Genomic DNA, 15,868 nt, shown 5'->3' with positions numbered 1-15,868 from the left:
AAGTCCACAAAACACATGTAGACTGGTTGGGCAAACTCCCATGCACCCTCCAGGACCCTGCTAAGGGTATAGAGCTGGTCCACTGTTCTGCGACCAGGACGAAAACCACACTGTTCCTCCTGAATCTGAGGCTCGACTATCCGACGGACCCTCCTCTCCAGGACCCCTGAATAGACTTTTCCAGGGAGGCTGAGGAGTGTGATCCCTCTGTAGTTGGAACACACCCTCCGATCCCCCTTCTTAAAGAGGGGGACCACCACCCCGGTCTGCCAATCCAGAGGCACTGTCCCTGATGTCCATGCGATGTTGCAGAGGCGTGTCAACCAAGACAGTCCTACAACATCCAGAGCCTTGAGGAACTCCGGGCATATCTCATCCACCCCCGGGGCCCTGCCACCAAGGAGTTTTTTGACCACCTCGGTGACCTCAGTCCCAGAGATGGGGGAGCCCACCTCTGAGTCCCCAGGCTCTTCTTCCTCATTGGAAGGCATGTTAATGGGATTGAGGAGGTCTTCGAAGTACTCCCCCCACCGACCCACAACGTCCCGAGTCGAGGTCAGCAGCGCACCATACCCACCATATACAGTGTTGACACTGCACTGCTTCCCCTTCCTGAGATGCCGGATGGTGGACCAGAATCTCCTCGAAGCCGTCCGAAAGTCGTTCTCCATGGCCTCCCCAAACTCCTCCCACACCCAAGTTTTTGCCTCAGCAACCACCAAAGCCGCATTCCGCTTGGCCTGCCGGTACCTATCAGCTGCCTCCAGGGTCCCACAGGACAAAAGGGACCGGTAGGACTCCTTCTTCAGCTTGACGGCATCCTTCACCAACAGTGTCCACCAACGGGTTCGGGGATTGCCGCCATGACAGGCACCGACCACCTTACGGCCACAGATCCGGTCAGCTGCTTCAACAATAGAGGCACGGAACATGGCCCATTCGGACTCAATGTCCCCCACCTCCCTCGGGATGTGGTCGAAGTTCTGCCGGAGGTGGGAGTTGAAGCTACTTCTGACAGGGGGCTCTGCCAGACGTTCCCAGCAGACCCTCACCACACGTTTGGGCCTACCAGGCCTGACCGGCATCCTCCCCACACCATCGGAGCCAACTCACCACCAGGTGGTGATCAGTTGACAGCTCTGCCCCTCTCTTCACCCGAGTGTCCAAGACATGTGGCCGCAAGTCCGACGACACGACCACAAAGTCGATCATCGAACTGAGGCCTAGGGTGTCCTGGTACTAAGTGCACATATGAACACCCCTATACGTGAACATGGTGTTCGTTATGGACAATCCGTGATGAGCACAGAAGTCCAATAACAAAACACCACTCGGGTTCAGATCGGGGGGGCCATTCCTCCCAATCACGCCCTTCCAGGTCTCACTGTCATTGCCCACGTGAGCATTGAAGTCTCCCAGCAGAACGAGGGAGTCCCCAGAAGGTATGCCCTCTAGCACCCCCTCCAGGGACTCCAAAAAGGGTGGGTACTCCGAACTGCTGTTCGGTGCATATGCACAAACAACAGTTAGGACCCATCCCCCCACCCGAAGGCGAAAGGAGGCTACCCTCTCGTCTACCGGGGTAAACCCCAATGTACAGGCTCCAAGTCGGGGGGCAATAAGTATACCCACACCCGCTCGGCGCCTCTCACCGGGGGCAACTCCAGAGTGGTACAGAGTCCAGCCCCTCTCAAGGAGATTGGTTCCAGAGTCCAAATCAATAAAACTTTACTACCTTATTTGCTCCTACAGCCCCTTGTGTCTGATCGGCCTCTTAACGCTGGCCACTTACCTGTGCACCGCTGAGCCTTCACATTTTACTGCTGATGACACGGTTATTTGCTTACAAATGCCAATATCAGTTACAGCTGCTTTCTACCCTACCTCCTCAATGCTAATTCAAATACAGATAACAAGTACAAGTAACTTTTCCAAGCGCACCTCCAAACACCCAGCTACTTTTGCTCTTGTGTGGATGAAAAAAAAAGCAAGAAAAACCCTTCTAAAGGGAATAAAAGCTTTAAAAACTCCCACAGGGTTCCTTAGCAGCAATCAAAACCCAAGTTTTTAAGAGCAAAATGTATTTTTTTTATTTAAATCTCACACCACAGACCAAAAACTTTCAACAGCCTTTGCAAAGCACAAGTCAGCATAAAGCAACATCAACAAAAGTTGAGTTCAGCATATGTGAGTATGTGCCTGTAGAAAATGAAAATTCATTTTCAACTTTTAAAATTTAAATTTTTTGTTGAAAAATTACCCATTTGTGTAGAGCTCCTTGATGACTAAATCCTTGCAAAGATAGAACATTTTAGAACAAGAATTTCCAAAATAACCACCTGGAATGTCGAGACTATCAGGGATTTTAGTGTACAAATTGATGTGGAAACTGACAACATTAGCAAATGTTTTACTAATTTCTTAAATTCAGTAGGATTTTATCAGATTGTCAAAGGTCCAACTCATAATCATAACAGCACATGGAAAACTGAAAATTTAAATATTACTCCATTGAATGAAGTTATTTCTGATCACTCCTTAATTACGTTTGATTTATTTCTGCCCTTACCAATACATTCATCGATTAAAACAAAGACAGTGCGACATCTAGATTGTAACTCTGCTTCAAAATGTACAGATACTTTAAATAAGTCAAATCTAATTGTGGAAAACAATTTAGATCAGCTAACATCAAATTATAATGTGACCTTGAGAGATGCATTGGATGCAATGGCTCCCCTTAAAAGAAAAAAGTGATCACAGCGCATAGAATCTCACCCTGAGAGCCATTAAAGAAGAGTGTCGAAAACTGAAGCATTGATGAAGAACAACAAAGCTGCAGGTCTTTCAGATTGCATAGACAGAGAGTGTTAAAAAATATAAAAAAGCTCTCTTTTAAGCCTGCTCAGACTACTATTCTAAAATAATAGATAGCATTAATAGTAATCCTCTTGTATTGTATAAAACAGTGGATAATTCAACAAATAAGAATTCAGAACTATGGTGCAAAATATTAGCAGACATTATTAGCAGTAGAAACTTTATGAATGTCTTTAATGGGAAAATCAAAAATATAAGATCCCAGAGTGCAAACCACATACTAGCTTGGAAAACCCTGTCAAACTTTGCATTCAACACTTTAGAAATTTTAACCATGTAACATAACAAATCTGAGACCTCATATGTGATATAATCTATTCAGTTTGCTTTGTACTTGTATTGTTACTATTGTATTGTTGTATTGTATTCCTGAGTTGGCCATGACAGATTGACCATCTAGCCCTGTGAAGAGGATGACTTGTGTTCTGTTTTATGTATTGTATTTTCCCAATTTTGAGACACCTATTGCATGCCCGACCTACCTGGAATGGGTCTCTCTCTGAATTGCCTTTCCCAAAATGTCCCACAGTGGGGTTTAATTCCCACTGTTGCAGTAGTGGTTGTCCTTCTGGAAGTTTCTTCCATCGACACATAAGTTCTCTGTAGCTCAGCCAGGGTGACCGTTGGGTTTTTGGTCTTCTGTCTTACCATTGTCTCTCTCCACAGAGTGTTTGGTTCGGCTGAGCACTCTGCTATAGGAAGAGTTATAGTTGGTCCAAACTTTTTCCGTTGAAGATTTATGGAGGTCACTGTGCCCTTGGGAACCTTCAATGCAGCAAGAATCTTCCAGATTTGTGACAAAATCCTGTCTCTAAGCTCAGCATACAGTTCCTGTCATGTTATGGCTTGGATTCAACTGTGGGACCTTCTATTAGACAGGTGTGTGCCTTTCCTAATTGAACTGTCCACAGGTGAACTTCAAACAAGGTGCAGAAACATCTCAGCAGTGAACAGAAGAATGGGATCCACTTGAGTCACATCTCAATCCATAGTAAAGGGCCTAAATACTCGTTGCAGTGGGATAGTTCCATTTTTTATGTTTAATAAATTTGGAAACATGTCTAAAATCTTGTTTACACTTGGCCATTCTGGGGCACTGAGTTTTGTCTGGCCTTATCTCATCTCATCTCATCTTCTTATCTGCTTGTTCTGGTGAGGGAAGCGTTGGCAACAGGCCAAGCAGGTCAGCCCAGACTTACCTGTCTGTGTTTTCTGATGATAGAAAGAATGAATTTAAATGATTTTAGCTCAAGGCCACGACATAGTAAAATGTGAAAAGAGCGAAGGGGTCTAAATACTTTCTGAAGGCGCAGCATACGTAGGCTGAGTGGCTCCACTGACAGACTGAGGAGATCGTTCCTCCCCCACACCATGCGATTCTTCAATTCCACTCGGGGTGGTAAACGTTAACATTATACAAAGTTATTGTCTGTCTGTATACCTGCATTGTTATCACTCTTTAATTTAATATTGTCTTTATCAGTATGCTGCTTCTGGAAAATGTGAATTTCACCTAGGAATTAATAAAGTATCTATCTATCTATCTATCTATCTATCTATCTATCTATCTATCTATCTATCTATCTATCTATCTATCTATCTATCTATCTATCTATCTATCTATCTATCTATCTATCTATATTTATATTTTTAAGTTTTGAGAGTGCTTGAACTCAAGGACACCCACAGAGCTTGCGTCTATGTTCATATTATAATTGTTCAAGGTTCATTTGAAGAGTAAAATTCCAAAATCCATGCAGACCATGTTTGAAAATTCTTGGAACATAAAGGCATAGAATAAAAAGACACCAAAGTTATTTATATTAACATCAAAACTGAACTCCATCCATCCATCCATCCATTTTCCAACCCGCTGAATCCGAACACAGGGTCACGGGGGTCTGCTGGAGCCAATCCCAGCCAACACAGGGCACAAGGCAGGGAACCAATCCCGGGCAGGGTGCCAACCCACCGCAGGACACACACAAACACACCCACACACCAAGCACACACTAGGGCCAATGTAGAATCACCAATCCACCTAACCTGCATGTCTTTGGACTGTGGGAGGAAACCGGAGCGCCCGGAGGAAACCCACACAGACACGGGGAGAACATGCAAACTCCACGCAGGGTGGACCCGGGAAGCGAACCCGGGTCTCCTAACTGCGAGGCAAAACTGAACTCTCTCAATACAATTACTCATAACTGCCATTTTGTTTGACTGCACCAAACTGACCAAGGAAAGTTTGGAAAATTTAGGATTCTCATCCTGCATTTTAGAAAGCCATAGGAATGCTTATTTCACCTTCAACGATACACCTGCCAGGGGTCATGTTCATCTAGTTGAAGCCCACTGCACGTTTTGAGTGAATGTCATTTTTCATGGCGCTCTGGCAGCTTGGCACACGCAGTACTTGACTATCTAAATCACTTTCCTGATTGCCACATGGAAAGTGCAAATTACGGTTTTGCATTTTGGGGTCAAATGCAGGGCGGGCTGGCCATTTGAGTAAACAGACACGTGCGCATAGCCAAATTTTGCCTCTGAAATACCATGACAAGTAAATTCAAGCAGCTGAAGTGACAAAAGAGATGTGTTCACCGTGTCCTATAAGCCTCTCCTAGAAAGCAGGACCACATAGCTGGCATTCAGTTCTTCACTGAGTTACGGATCATATATTTATTATTATTTAAATAGATTGCAACTACTAGGGGGCATCACTGAGCTGCAAACTCCAAAAGAAAATGATTTTTATTTAGAAAAGTATCTTGTCATAGGTTCCTTTTTTCCCTCTGACACAATAGAAATCAATAGAACTCGTCTTTCTCTACTTCCATTCATCCCATGCAAGTGTTGTTCTTGAGTAGTCTTTTCACCAAGTACTTTTTTACTCTTACTTGAGTAATTTTTTGGATGACTACTTTTTACTTCTTTTCTAGTAATATTATTTTGAAGTAACGTTAGTCTTACTTGAGTACAATTTTTGGCTACTCTATCCACCTCTGAACATTTCATTGTAATGTTTTGAAGTGACGGTGACCATTGTTCCCCCCTCCTCAAAAATGTAAGGGCCTACAATGCCAAGTTCTGGAACGGCGCACCAAACTGTAACAATATCACTGTGCAGGGGTCTCTGATGAAGTTCATGAGGGTTGTTTTCAGCACAGCAGCGTAGTTTTTGCTTATTTAGGTAGCCCTTTAAATGGAAATGTGCCTCGTCACAGCACATGACGATGGCATCTCGATGAACGGTTTGCAGAATGTTCACACACAACTCTCTATGGATCTCCAAGTCTCTCTCAGTGAGTTCCTGCACTACCATCATTTTGTATGGAAATTAAGGTCCTCGTGAAAAATCCTCAAAGACGTGTTGGAAATGCCTAAGGCAGAAGCATATTTGCACGCTGAACGTCTAGGAGACTGCAGAATTGATGCCCTTACAGCTTGGATGTTTTCAGGCATTCATACAGTCAGATCTCAGCCTGGAGATTTTCTGTTCAATTCTGTTAAATTTAGCCACCCACTGAAGAATTGTTTTCCGATTTGGGACGTCACCGTTAGGAGGAATGCTGAAGTGCATTCAGAAGGTGTATTGCGTAGTGATGATGGATTCGTTGTTTTTGAAGAAACGCTTCGACAGTGAAAGCACTGTGGGCACTGGACCAGAGCATGGTGCCTATCAAAGGACCCCCACCCCAACCCACTGAGCTGTCTCTACCTTGTGCAATGACCTTGAGAAATGTGGTACTTCATTTTGGCTCACCCTGTACTTAGAAGACTATCATACTGAGTTGTGTAATGGCTTTAAATTCACATATTAAAGCAAAAGTAAAACACAGATGAAAATGTGACTTTTGGATAAACAGACATGTTTTCAAAATAAGAAAGAAAAGTATGAACAAATGATGAAATGAAGGGACAACTGATGACCAGTATAAGTGTAATAAAGAGCAAAGTTCATCTTTAAACAAATGTCTAAGAAAACACCCAAGCAGAGGATATGGCTTGTCTAAAATAACTCATGCAAACGGCCAAATCTCTTCAAAAAAATCAAGAAACGGGTCAGCGATGGTTGACGTTTGCCTTCAGGTGGAGGTGCCTGCACACCCCTTGACACAGACGAGCCGCTCTCTTCTGCCTTTTAAGAGGATGACAATAGTGTCGAATGCTGCACTGCAGTGCATTGCTTTGCCTCATTTTGTGTTGCCTGCTGAGAGTTACATGGCAGCCTTGCGTGAGAGTCCAAAAAGACGCCAATGAATAAAAGGATCTAAAACGCCCACAAGCTGGCCATCAACGCCCCCTTCAAGCAGACAATTACAAGTGGTATTTTTATGTTTCTAATGGCAAGCAGAGTTTTTCCAGACATGATATATTATGTGAAGTAACCTGAGCGGTGTCTTGTGGTCATTTGTCTGTGTGACATGTCACCAGAGTTCACTGTCACAGAGCAGGTGCAAGGTGACTCCAGTTATAAAGCCCAACCCCGCAATGCTATGCCTGAGATTAAATTCTTTAGAAATCGATGAATGAGCTCACATGCCTTTATGCCACATCGCCAGTGAGAAGGTGGGTGAGCATTTTAGAAAATGTCAAGAGGAGTGCTCAGCTGACAGAATAATGACAACGGAAACTGTCCCAATTAGAGTCGGCCCTGGGCGTTCAGGCCCACTTCCTTCCATAGTTACTCCCTCACTTATAGATACTGTAGATAGTGATAGAAATAAAAAAGACACTATAAAATGGATTGTCAGAAAGATGGAGAAAGGCTCTGCATTAGAGATAGAAACATAAATTAAATACTCTCTGAGAAACAGATACATTGAGAGGTAGGAAAAGAAATCAAAAACACACAGAAAGACAGGAAAATCATAATATAATAGGCAATAGATAGATAGATAGATAGATAGATAGATAGATAGATAGATAGATAGATAGATAGATAGATAGATAGATAGATAGATAGATAGATAGATAGATAGAAGTAAAAGGCACTATATGATAGATAGATAGATAGATAGATAGATAGATAGATAGATAGATAGATAGATAGATAGATAGATAGATAGATAGAAGTAAAAGGCACTATATGATAGATAGATAGATAGATAGATAGATAGATAGATAGATAGATAGATAGATAGATAGATAGATAGATAGATAGATAGATAGATAGATAGATAGATAGAAGTAAAAGGCACTATATGATAGATAGATAGATAGATAGATAGATAGATAGATAGATAGATAGATAGATAGATAGATAGATAGATAGATAGATAGATAGATAGATAGATAGAAGTAAAAGGCACTATATGATAGATAGATAGATAGATAGATAGATAGATAGATAGATAGATAGATAGATAGATAGATAGATAGATAGATAGATAGATAGATAGATAGATAGATAGATAGATAGATAGATAGATAGATAGATAGATAGATAGATAGATAGATAGATAGATAGATAGAGAGAAAGATAGATAGATAGATAGATAGAAGTAAAAGGCACTATATGATAGATAGATAGATAGATAGATAGATAGATAGATAGATAGATAGATAGATAGATAGATAGATAGATAGATAGATAGATAGAAGTAAAAGGCACTATATGATAGATAGATAGATAGATAGATAGATAGATAGATAGATAGATAGATAGATAGATAGATAGATAGATAGATAGATAGATAGATAGATAGATAGATAGAAGTAAAAGGCACTATATGATAGATAGATAGATAGATAGATAGATAGATAGATAGATAGATAGATAGATAGATAGATAGATAGATAGATAGATAGATAGATAGAAGTAAAAGGCACTATATGATAGATAGATAGATAGATAGATAGATAGATAGATAGATAGATAGATAGATAGATAGATAGATAGATAGATAGATAGATAGATAGATAGAAGTAAAAGGCACTATATAATAGATAGATAGATAGATAGATAGATAGATAGATAGATAGATAGATAGATAGATAGATAGATAGATAGATAGATAGATAGATAGATAGAAGTAAAAGGCACTATATGATAGATAGATAGATAGATAGATAGATAGATAGATAGATAGATAGATAGATAGATAGATAGATAGATAGATAGATAGATAGATAGATAGATAGATAGATAGATAGATAGGCACTAGATTTTAAATATATGAAATAAAAGTGAAACCCATTGCAGTGAAAAATCAAAGGAAAATTGTCATCAGTCAGCACTTCTGAATTCCTGAGGTTCCCCCTTATCTGCACTTTCCCGACACGCTTTATGCAATTCTATTTTTAATCTGCTGATATTAAACATCGTTGGAACATCAGTAGCTAAACATTCTTATCTTTATTTCGTCTTGTTTTTAAAATGCCTAGTTTACACTGATCCAGCAAAAAAAATCTGCAGTTAACCAGATGTTTTTTTATTTTCCAAGGTACTGCAACTCGTAAATAAAACATATTCTGCAAAAATTCCATATCAAACTTCCTAAAATGAGAGTCAGAAGACTGAAATAGAGCAGTTAACCTACAGCAAAGCACAAAAAAATTAAACGCAATTTCCAAAAAAAAAAAAAACAAACAGAAAGAACAATATTTGATCTCAATAAACCCCAAAACAAATAATAGAGAATTTGTAGTGATGGTTCCATGTAGCACCTTTCACTGTTTATCACCACCATTCTTAAGTATTAGTAGTTTGTATCGCACCCTCCAAGCATGTGAAATTTAAATTCAAAGACCCCCTCCACCAGGTGTCTGGCAAGTCCCTTAAGGTGTTACAATGTGACAGGTATGGATCTCCCAGACAATACTGTTACTGACAATGTATGAAATGCAGGCATTGTATAGAATGCCGAAAATTGGATGTCAAAGTATGAAACAATTAATGTCACGCATTTCCTAGGCATCTATGCAATGTCGAAAGACAATACTTTGCCTAAATAGCATCTGGCATTCTATATAATGCCTAGGTATTACATACAATGCCTGAGGAAAGTATATATAATATTAAAATAATTCAGATATTTCATACTTTGCATAAACAAGCCAGGCATTCTATACAAAGCCTGCATTTCATACATATAAATCTCATACGTTTAGTGGTTAATTATGTAAATGAATGTTTTGCCATGAAATTACCAAGTGAAAAGTGTCTTTTGCATGGCCTTTAGCACCAAAGACCGAGCTCAGCACTGATTTACATGCTTTTTCACTTTTGCTCTGACACTAAGGACCCCTGTATAAACAAACACAAACCCATTGCTTTATCTGTTTTCAGACCCGCTTATTCCCTTCACAGTCACAATCCAGAAGTGCCTTATACTGTATGTTCAGCGCCGGGCACAAAGCAGAAACACGTCTGGGATGAGCGTCCATACGAACAACAACATTCATTTGTATAGCACATTTTCATGTAGGTCAAAGTGCTTTAGAAGATGTCAAAGAAGTATTTGTAAGAAAAGAAAAACAGAATAAAATGAATACATGGCACACCAAAAATAATACATATTAATAAATCAATATGCACTTACATAACCTATATAACATATAATTAATGTAAAAAGTAAAGTCCTTAGATCTTTTAAATCTGTAATGATAAGTCAGATCATAACACCATTCTCCCACAACGACTGGTGTCCAAACTGGCAGATCTGGGACTTCATTCACTCACCTGCAGTTGGATACTGGACTTCCTGTCTGGTCGCTTCCAGAGGGTCAGGCTGGGTCCCCACACCTCCACTGCTCTCAGCCTCAACACTGGGACGCCGCAGGGTTGTGTGCTCAGCCCGCTCCTCTACACCCTCTCTACATATGACTGTGTCCCCACTCACCAAAGCAACAAGATCATAAAGTTTGCAGATGACACGACGGTGGTCGGACTCATCTCGGGCAAGGAGCAATGAAAACCAGGACAGACTACCTCAAAAACAGCTAAGTATCCAAAAGCAATCATGGCCCTGAACTCAGAATAAAACTGCTCCATATCATTCTCCCAATGTGCAATATAGACCTTAAGTCAACAAGTGCAATTTGTATATTTTGTAAAGTACTTTTATTACTATTTGGTTTGTTATTATTTTCTCTCTTCTTATCTTTTTAACTCTTATGCCTCACACTGAGTCGACTGCACCTTCAATTTCATTGCTCCTTTGTAAAAGTGACAGTGACAATAAAGATCCATCTATCTATCTATCTATCTATCTATCTATCTATCTATCTATCTATCTATCTATCTATCTATCTATCTATCTATCTATCTATCTATCTATCTATCTATCTATCTATCTATCTATCTATCTATCTTTAATAGTGCCTTTCATATATACTTATATATTCCTTGAGTCGAGTCTCCTTCCCAATCATTCCCCACCATCTCTCAAGTAAGCCACATCCCAGACACTTGCAGTGTCCCCACATTCAGCTTTGTCTGTTGGTGACAGAAGCGTGTCCTACCTGTGGTCTGTCCGGTACTACAGGCATGGCCAGACGAGTGACTTGTGTTCGCAGTACTGTGCGCCGGCTTTCCTCCTTGTGAGTTTCACCTCCTTCATCCACTACCTTTAGTCTAATGTCACTCGCCCAGCCTTGACCCTGCCCAGCTGCTGCCGGAAGTTTAAACTTCGGCAGCACAACATAGTGTGGCTTTGTCTAATCATAGAGGACATGGGCATGAGCAGGCTGACAAAAAGATGCAAATATTTAAAGCACAGAGAAGAGCCCAGATTTGAATAGGCCTGCATGTGCAGTTTTCCATTTTATGAGCAAAGTTTTTTTTTCTTTCATTTGACAATACTGAACAGTGGACAAACAACATATCTTGAGCATACATAGATAACGTCATCTAACAACAGACGCGTGAACGGCGTGAACCAGTGTAAGGTGACGAGAAGGTGTGGCTGTGGGCTTACAGTTTTCTTCTCTGCACAAATGTTGCCACTGCCGTAGTCAGTGCTGAGGGGCTTGTATTTCCAGAAGATCTTATCTCAGTACAGCTTTTGTTGTCTTCCTATGCATATAAAGAAATGCAAGAAATGATCCCAGAAGCAAACAAGTCCTTGTTAAAGTTGACTTCAATCAAAGCGAGGACAGGAAAAGCCATAGAAAGGCTGACTGCGGTGTTTAGGTTAGGGAGGCGTCTCGTACGCTACTGTGGCTTAGTGGCTGCTATTGAGCTGAAATGGTGGTTCAGTCTGCATGGCTGACTCTCTGTGGGATCCTGCGGTCAGCCAGCTGCTTACCATGCACATAAAAATAATCACATCTTGATTAACCGGCCTGAACTAATCATGTAGTGTACTTTAAGAAGATGTTCGTCATGACCAGATTATAATGTGCACCAGGGCACAAGTGGCATAAATATAGCACAGGAAGGAACAAAGGTACATCATGTCAGAGTCCTGAGAGAAAAAGAAAGAGCGAGACCCACTGACAGATGAGAACCCTCTTGAATGGCAGTGTCGATAAATACTGGGCTGTCTGCCACAACGTCGTCAATAATAAGTGAGTCAGGAACACCAGGGTGAGTTGGAGACCCTGGCAACAGTGTACCCCTGGAAGTGTTACGATAGTAATGAGCAAAATGATTTATGCGAAACTAGATTTGTGTTGTCTGGGTTCACAAAAACAATTCATGAAACAAACTTGACACATATTTTTATAAAGTCACTGCTCACTGGAGAGATTCCAAAGGAGTGGAAAATGGCAAATATCATGTCTGTGCTCATCCCGCTGCATCTCTCCTCTACCTTTGAAATTCAAGATTCAAAATTCAAGATTCTTTATTTGTCACATGCATAGTTATACAGGGGCGGCACGGTGGTGCAGCGGGTAGTGCTGCTGCCTCGCAGTTGGGAGATCTGGGGACCTGGGTTCGCTTCCCTGGTCCTCCCTGTGTGGAGTTTGCATGTTCTCCCCGTGTTTGCGTGGGTTTCCTCCGGGTGCTCCGGTTTCCTCCCACAGTCCAAAGACATGCTGGTTAGGTGGATTGGCGATTCTAAATTGGCCCTAGTGTGTGCTTGGTGTGTGGGTGTGTTTGTGTGTGTCCTGCGGTGGGTTGGCACCCTGCCCAGGATTGGTTCCTGCCTTGTGCCCTGTGTTGGCTGGGATTGGCTCCAGCAGACCCCTGTGACCCTGTGTTCGCATTCAGCGGGTTGGAAAATGGATGGATGGATAGTTATACAGGAAAATGTGCAGGGAAACGCTTATCAAAAACTGCAAAGTTACAAGAATATCAGTTAGATTAACAAAAAAAGTCATAGATTGAAAGATAACAATATAATAGAACATAAATAAGTAAAATTAAGTGAAGTAAAGTAGAATTAAGTGTTGAGGTGCAATAGTGCAGTGATTATTGTGCAAAACCAAAGTTAGACAGGTGCATAGTGTTAAATGACGGACCAATTTCAAAACAAGGTAAGGGTAGACGACATGGTACAATTACAGTCCAGTCTAAGTATGTGGAGAGTCATGGATGAGATGGCATGTTCTGATTTAACAGTCTTATGGCTTGAGGATAGAAACTCCTTCTGAGTCTCTCTGTCCTGACCAGGATGCTACAAAACCTTTTGCCTGATTTTAACAGATGAAACAGGCTATTGCTGGGATTACAGGAGCCTTTGATAATCCTGAGAGCTCTGGTCCTGCATCTTCTGGTGTAAATGTCCTGCATAGATGGTAGAGCTGACCTGCAGCAACGTTCCACTGCACGGATCACTCTCTGTAGGGCTTTACGGTCCTGAACACAGTAGTTTCCAAACCAGGATGTAATGTTCTGTGTCAGGATACTTTCCACAGTGCCAGAGCAGAAAGTCTTTAGAATCCCTGAAGAGACCTCAAACTTCCTAAGCTGTCTGAGATGGTAGAGTCTCCGCTTTGCCCTGTTGGTCTGAACTTGTATGTGTTCAGACCATGTCAGGTCCTCGGAGATGTGAACCCCCAGGTATTTAAAACTGTTCACCCTTTCCACTGGAGTCCCGTTAATGATGAGGAGCTTATAGTCCCACTGCTGTCTCCTACTGAAGTCCACCACCAGCTCCTTGGTTTTGCTGATGTTGAGCTGGAGGCAGTTTTCCTGACAGTTCACAACTTCATCCGTGTTGGCCGTCTCATTGTTGTTCACGATGAAGCCCAGTACCATTGTGTCATCTGCAAACTTCAAAATAGTGCTGGAGGAATACATGGCCGTGCAGTCAAGGGTGTAGAGGGAGTACAGCAGGGGGCTAAGAACACACCCTTGAGGAGCTCCTGTGTTGATGGTGATGCTGTTGGAAACACAGTTACCAACCCTCACTGCCTGTGTTCTGCCTGTGAGGAAGTCCAGCACCCACGCACACAAGCGGTTGTTGAGTCCTAAGTATCTCAGTTTCGTAGTCTACAGGGTATTATTGTATTGAATTCTGAACTATAGTCAATGAACAACCATCTCACATAGTTCCCCTGTTTCTTGTCCACATGGCTGAGGGTGGTGTGCAGTATGTGGGAAATGGTGTCCTCCGTCGATCTGTTAGGATGGTAGGTGAACTGGAGTGGGTCAACGGTGCTTGGGATGGAGGATGAGATGATGTCTTTCAGTAGCCTCTCGAACACCTTCATGACTACTGATGTCAGTGCAACAGGTTAGTAGTCATTCAGGCACGTGGGCTTATTGTTCTTTTGAATAGGAATGATTGTGCATCTTTTGAAGCACATAGGAACCACGGACTCATTAAAGATGGTGGTGAGTACTACAGCTAGTTGGTCAGTGCAGGAACGCAGCAGGCGTCCAGAGACGCCATCTGGTTCCGCCGCCTTCCTGATGTTTACTTGCTTAAGTGCTGCACGTACATCGCGCTCTGCAATGCTGATGATATCACCATCCTCCGTAGTCAGGCAGACTTGTTTATATTCCGGCATGAGGAAAATGGCGTTATGGTCAGACTTCCCAAATGCTGGATTTGAAACAGCTTTGTAACCCTGCTTGTACGGGGTGTAGCAGTGATCCAGGATTCTGGCTCCCCTAGTTGGACACGTGACATGTTGATGGAAGTTCAGCTTTACTTGTCTGAGGTTTGCCTTATTAAAATCCCCTGCCACGATGAATGCTGTGTCTGGGTGTTTGTTTGAGTTGTACACAGAACATCATGAAGTTCAGACAAAGCCGTGCCTGCGTCCGGGTGGGGTGGGATGTAGACCACCTGGCAATGACCGAGGTAAACTCACGAGGAAGATAGTAAGGACGACATTTGACGATTAAATAACTCCAGATGAGGCGAGCAGTAGCCGGAGAGAATGGAAGCACTCCTGGCATCGCACCATTTGGTATTAGTCATGAAGCAGACTCCCCCACCTTTAGATTGGTTAGACTCCACCGTTCTGTCCATGCGAAACACGGAGAACGAGTCCGACGGTGTTACGGCTTGGTCCGGCACTGTGGGGATCAGCCATGTCTCCATAAAGCAGAAAATGTTACAATTCCTCATGTCACATTGGAAAGTAACTCTTGCTCTCAGGTCATCCAGCTTGTTCTCCAGTGACTGAACATTAGTTAGCAGGATGCTAGGCAGTGGTGGGCGATGTGCTTGTTGTCTCAGTCTGTTTCGGATGCTGCCACGTTTACCACGGTGTTTCTTTGTTCGTCACCGCGGGTAAGCGTCACGTCTATTGTTGTCGTCCGGGTTGCGGAGTATCTCAGTCGGCCACGACAGATCAGGCTTAAAAGAAATAAAAGTAGAGACCCAGTTTGCAATTTCTAAAAGTGTTCTGCTGTCATATATTACTAAACCCGATGTCATCTGTGATTGAAGAAATAATAAATTAAGGAAATGAACTAAAAAAATGCACAGTCTAGACAGAGCGGTCAGAAAGGCATCTGAATGTGGCCGTGCCATCTCTCTTGGAAAACCACCAGATTTTTCTTGCCACCATCTCTGACCATGGCATCACCAGGACTGCCCCCAGTTGGTTTGAGTCCAACCTCTTGCCAGATCCTACCTTG

The 15,868-nt window shown here is 42.2% G+C and overlaps 1 protein-coding gene across 1 annotated transcript in view; it reads right to left on the bottom strand.

Annotated features, from left to right (window-relative positions):
- Positions 1-11,475, bottom strand: part of trpm5 (transient receptor potential cation channel, subfamily M, member 5) — a 193,679-nt gene extending 182,204 nt beyond the window's left edge. The window contains exon 1 of the mRNA XM_051923602.1: positions 11,350-11,475. Within this exon, the coding sequence (XP_051779562.1) occupies positions 11,350-11,376 (27 nt within the window). The 5' untranslated portion in view covers positions 11,377-11,475. The remainder of the gene's footprint in view (positions 1-11,349) is intronic.
- Positions 11,476-15,868: the final 4,393 nt, after the last annotated feature.

Source organism: Erpetoichthys calabaricus, chromosome 2 (genome assembly GCF_900747795.2).
Source record: "Erpetoichthys calabaricus chromosome 2, fErpCal1.3, whole genome shotgun sequence".
Lineage (NCBI taxonomy): Eukaryota > Metazoa > Chordata > Cladistia > Polypteriformes > Polypteridae > Erpetoichthys > Erpetoichthys calabaricus.
Note: the sequence above shows the minus strand (reverse complement) of the source record. Positions and strands in the feature narration are given on the sequence as shown.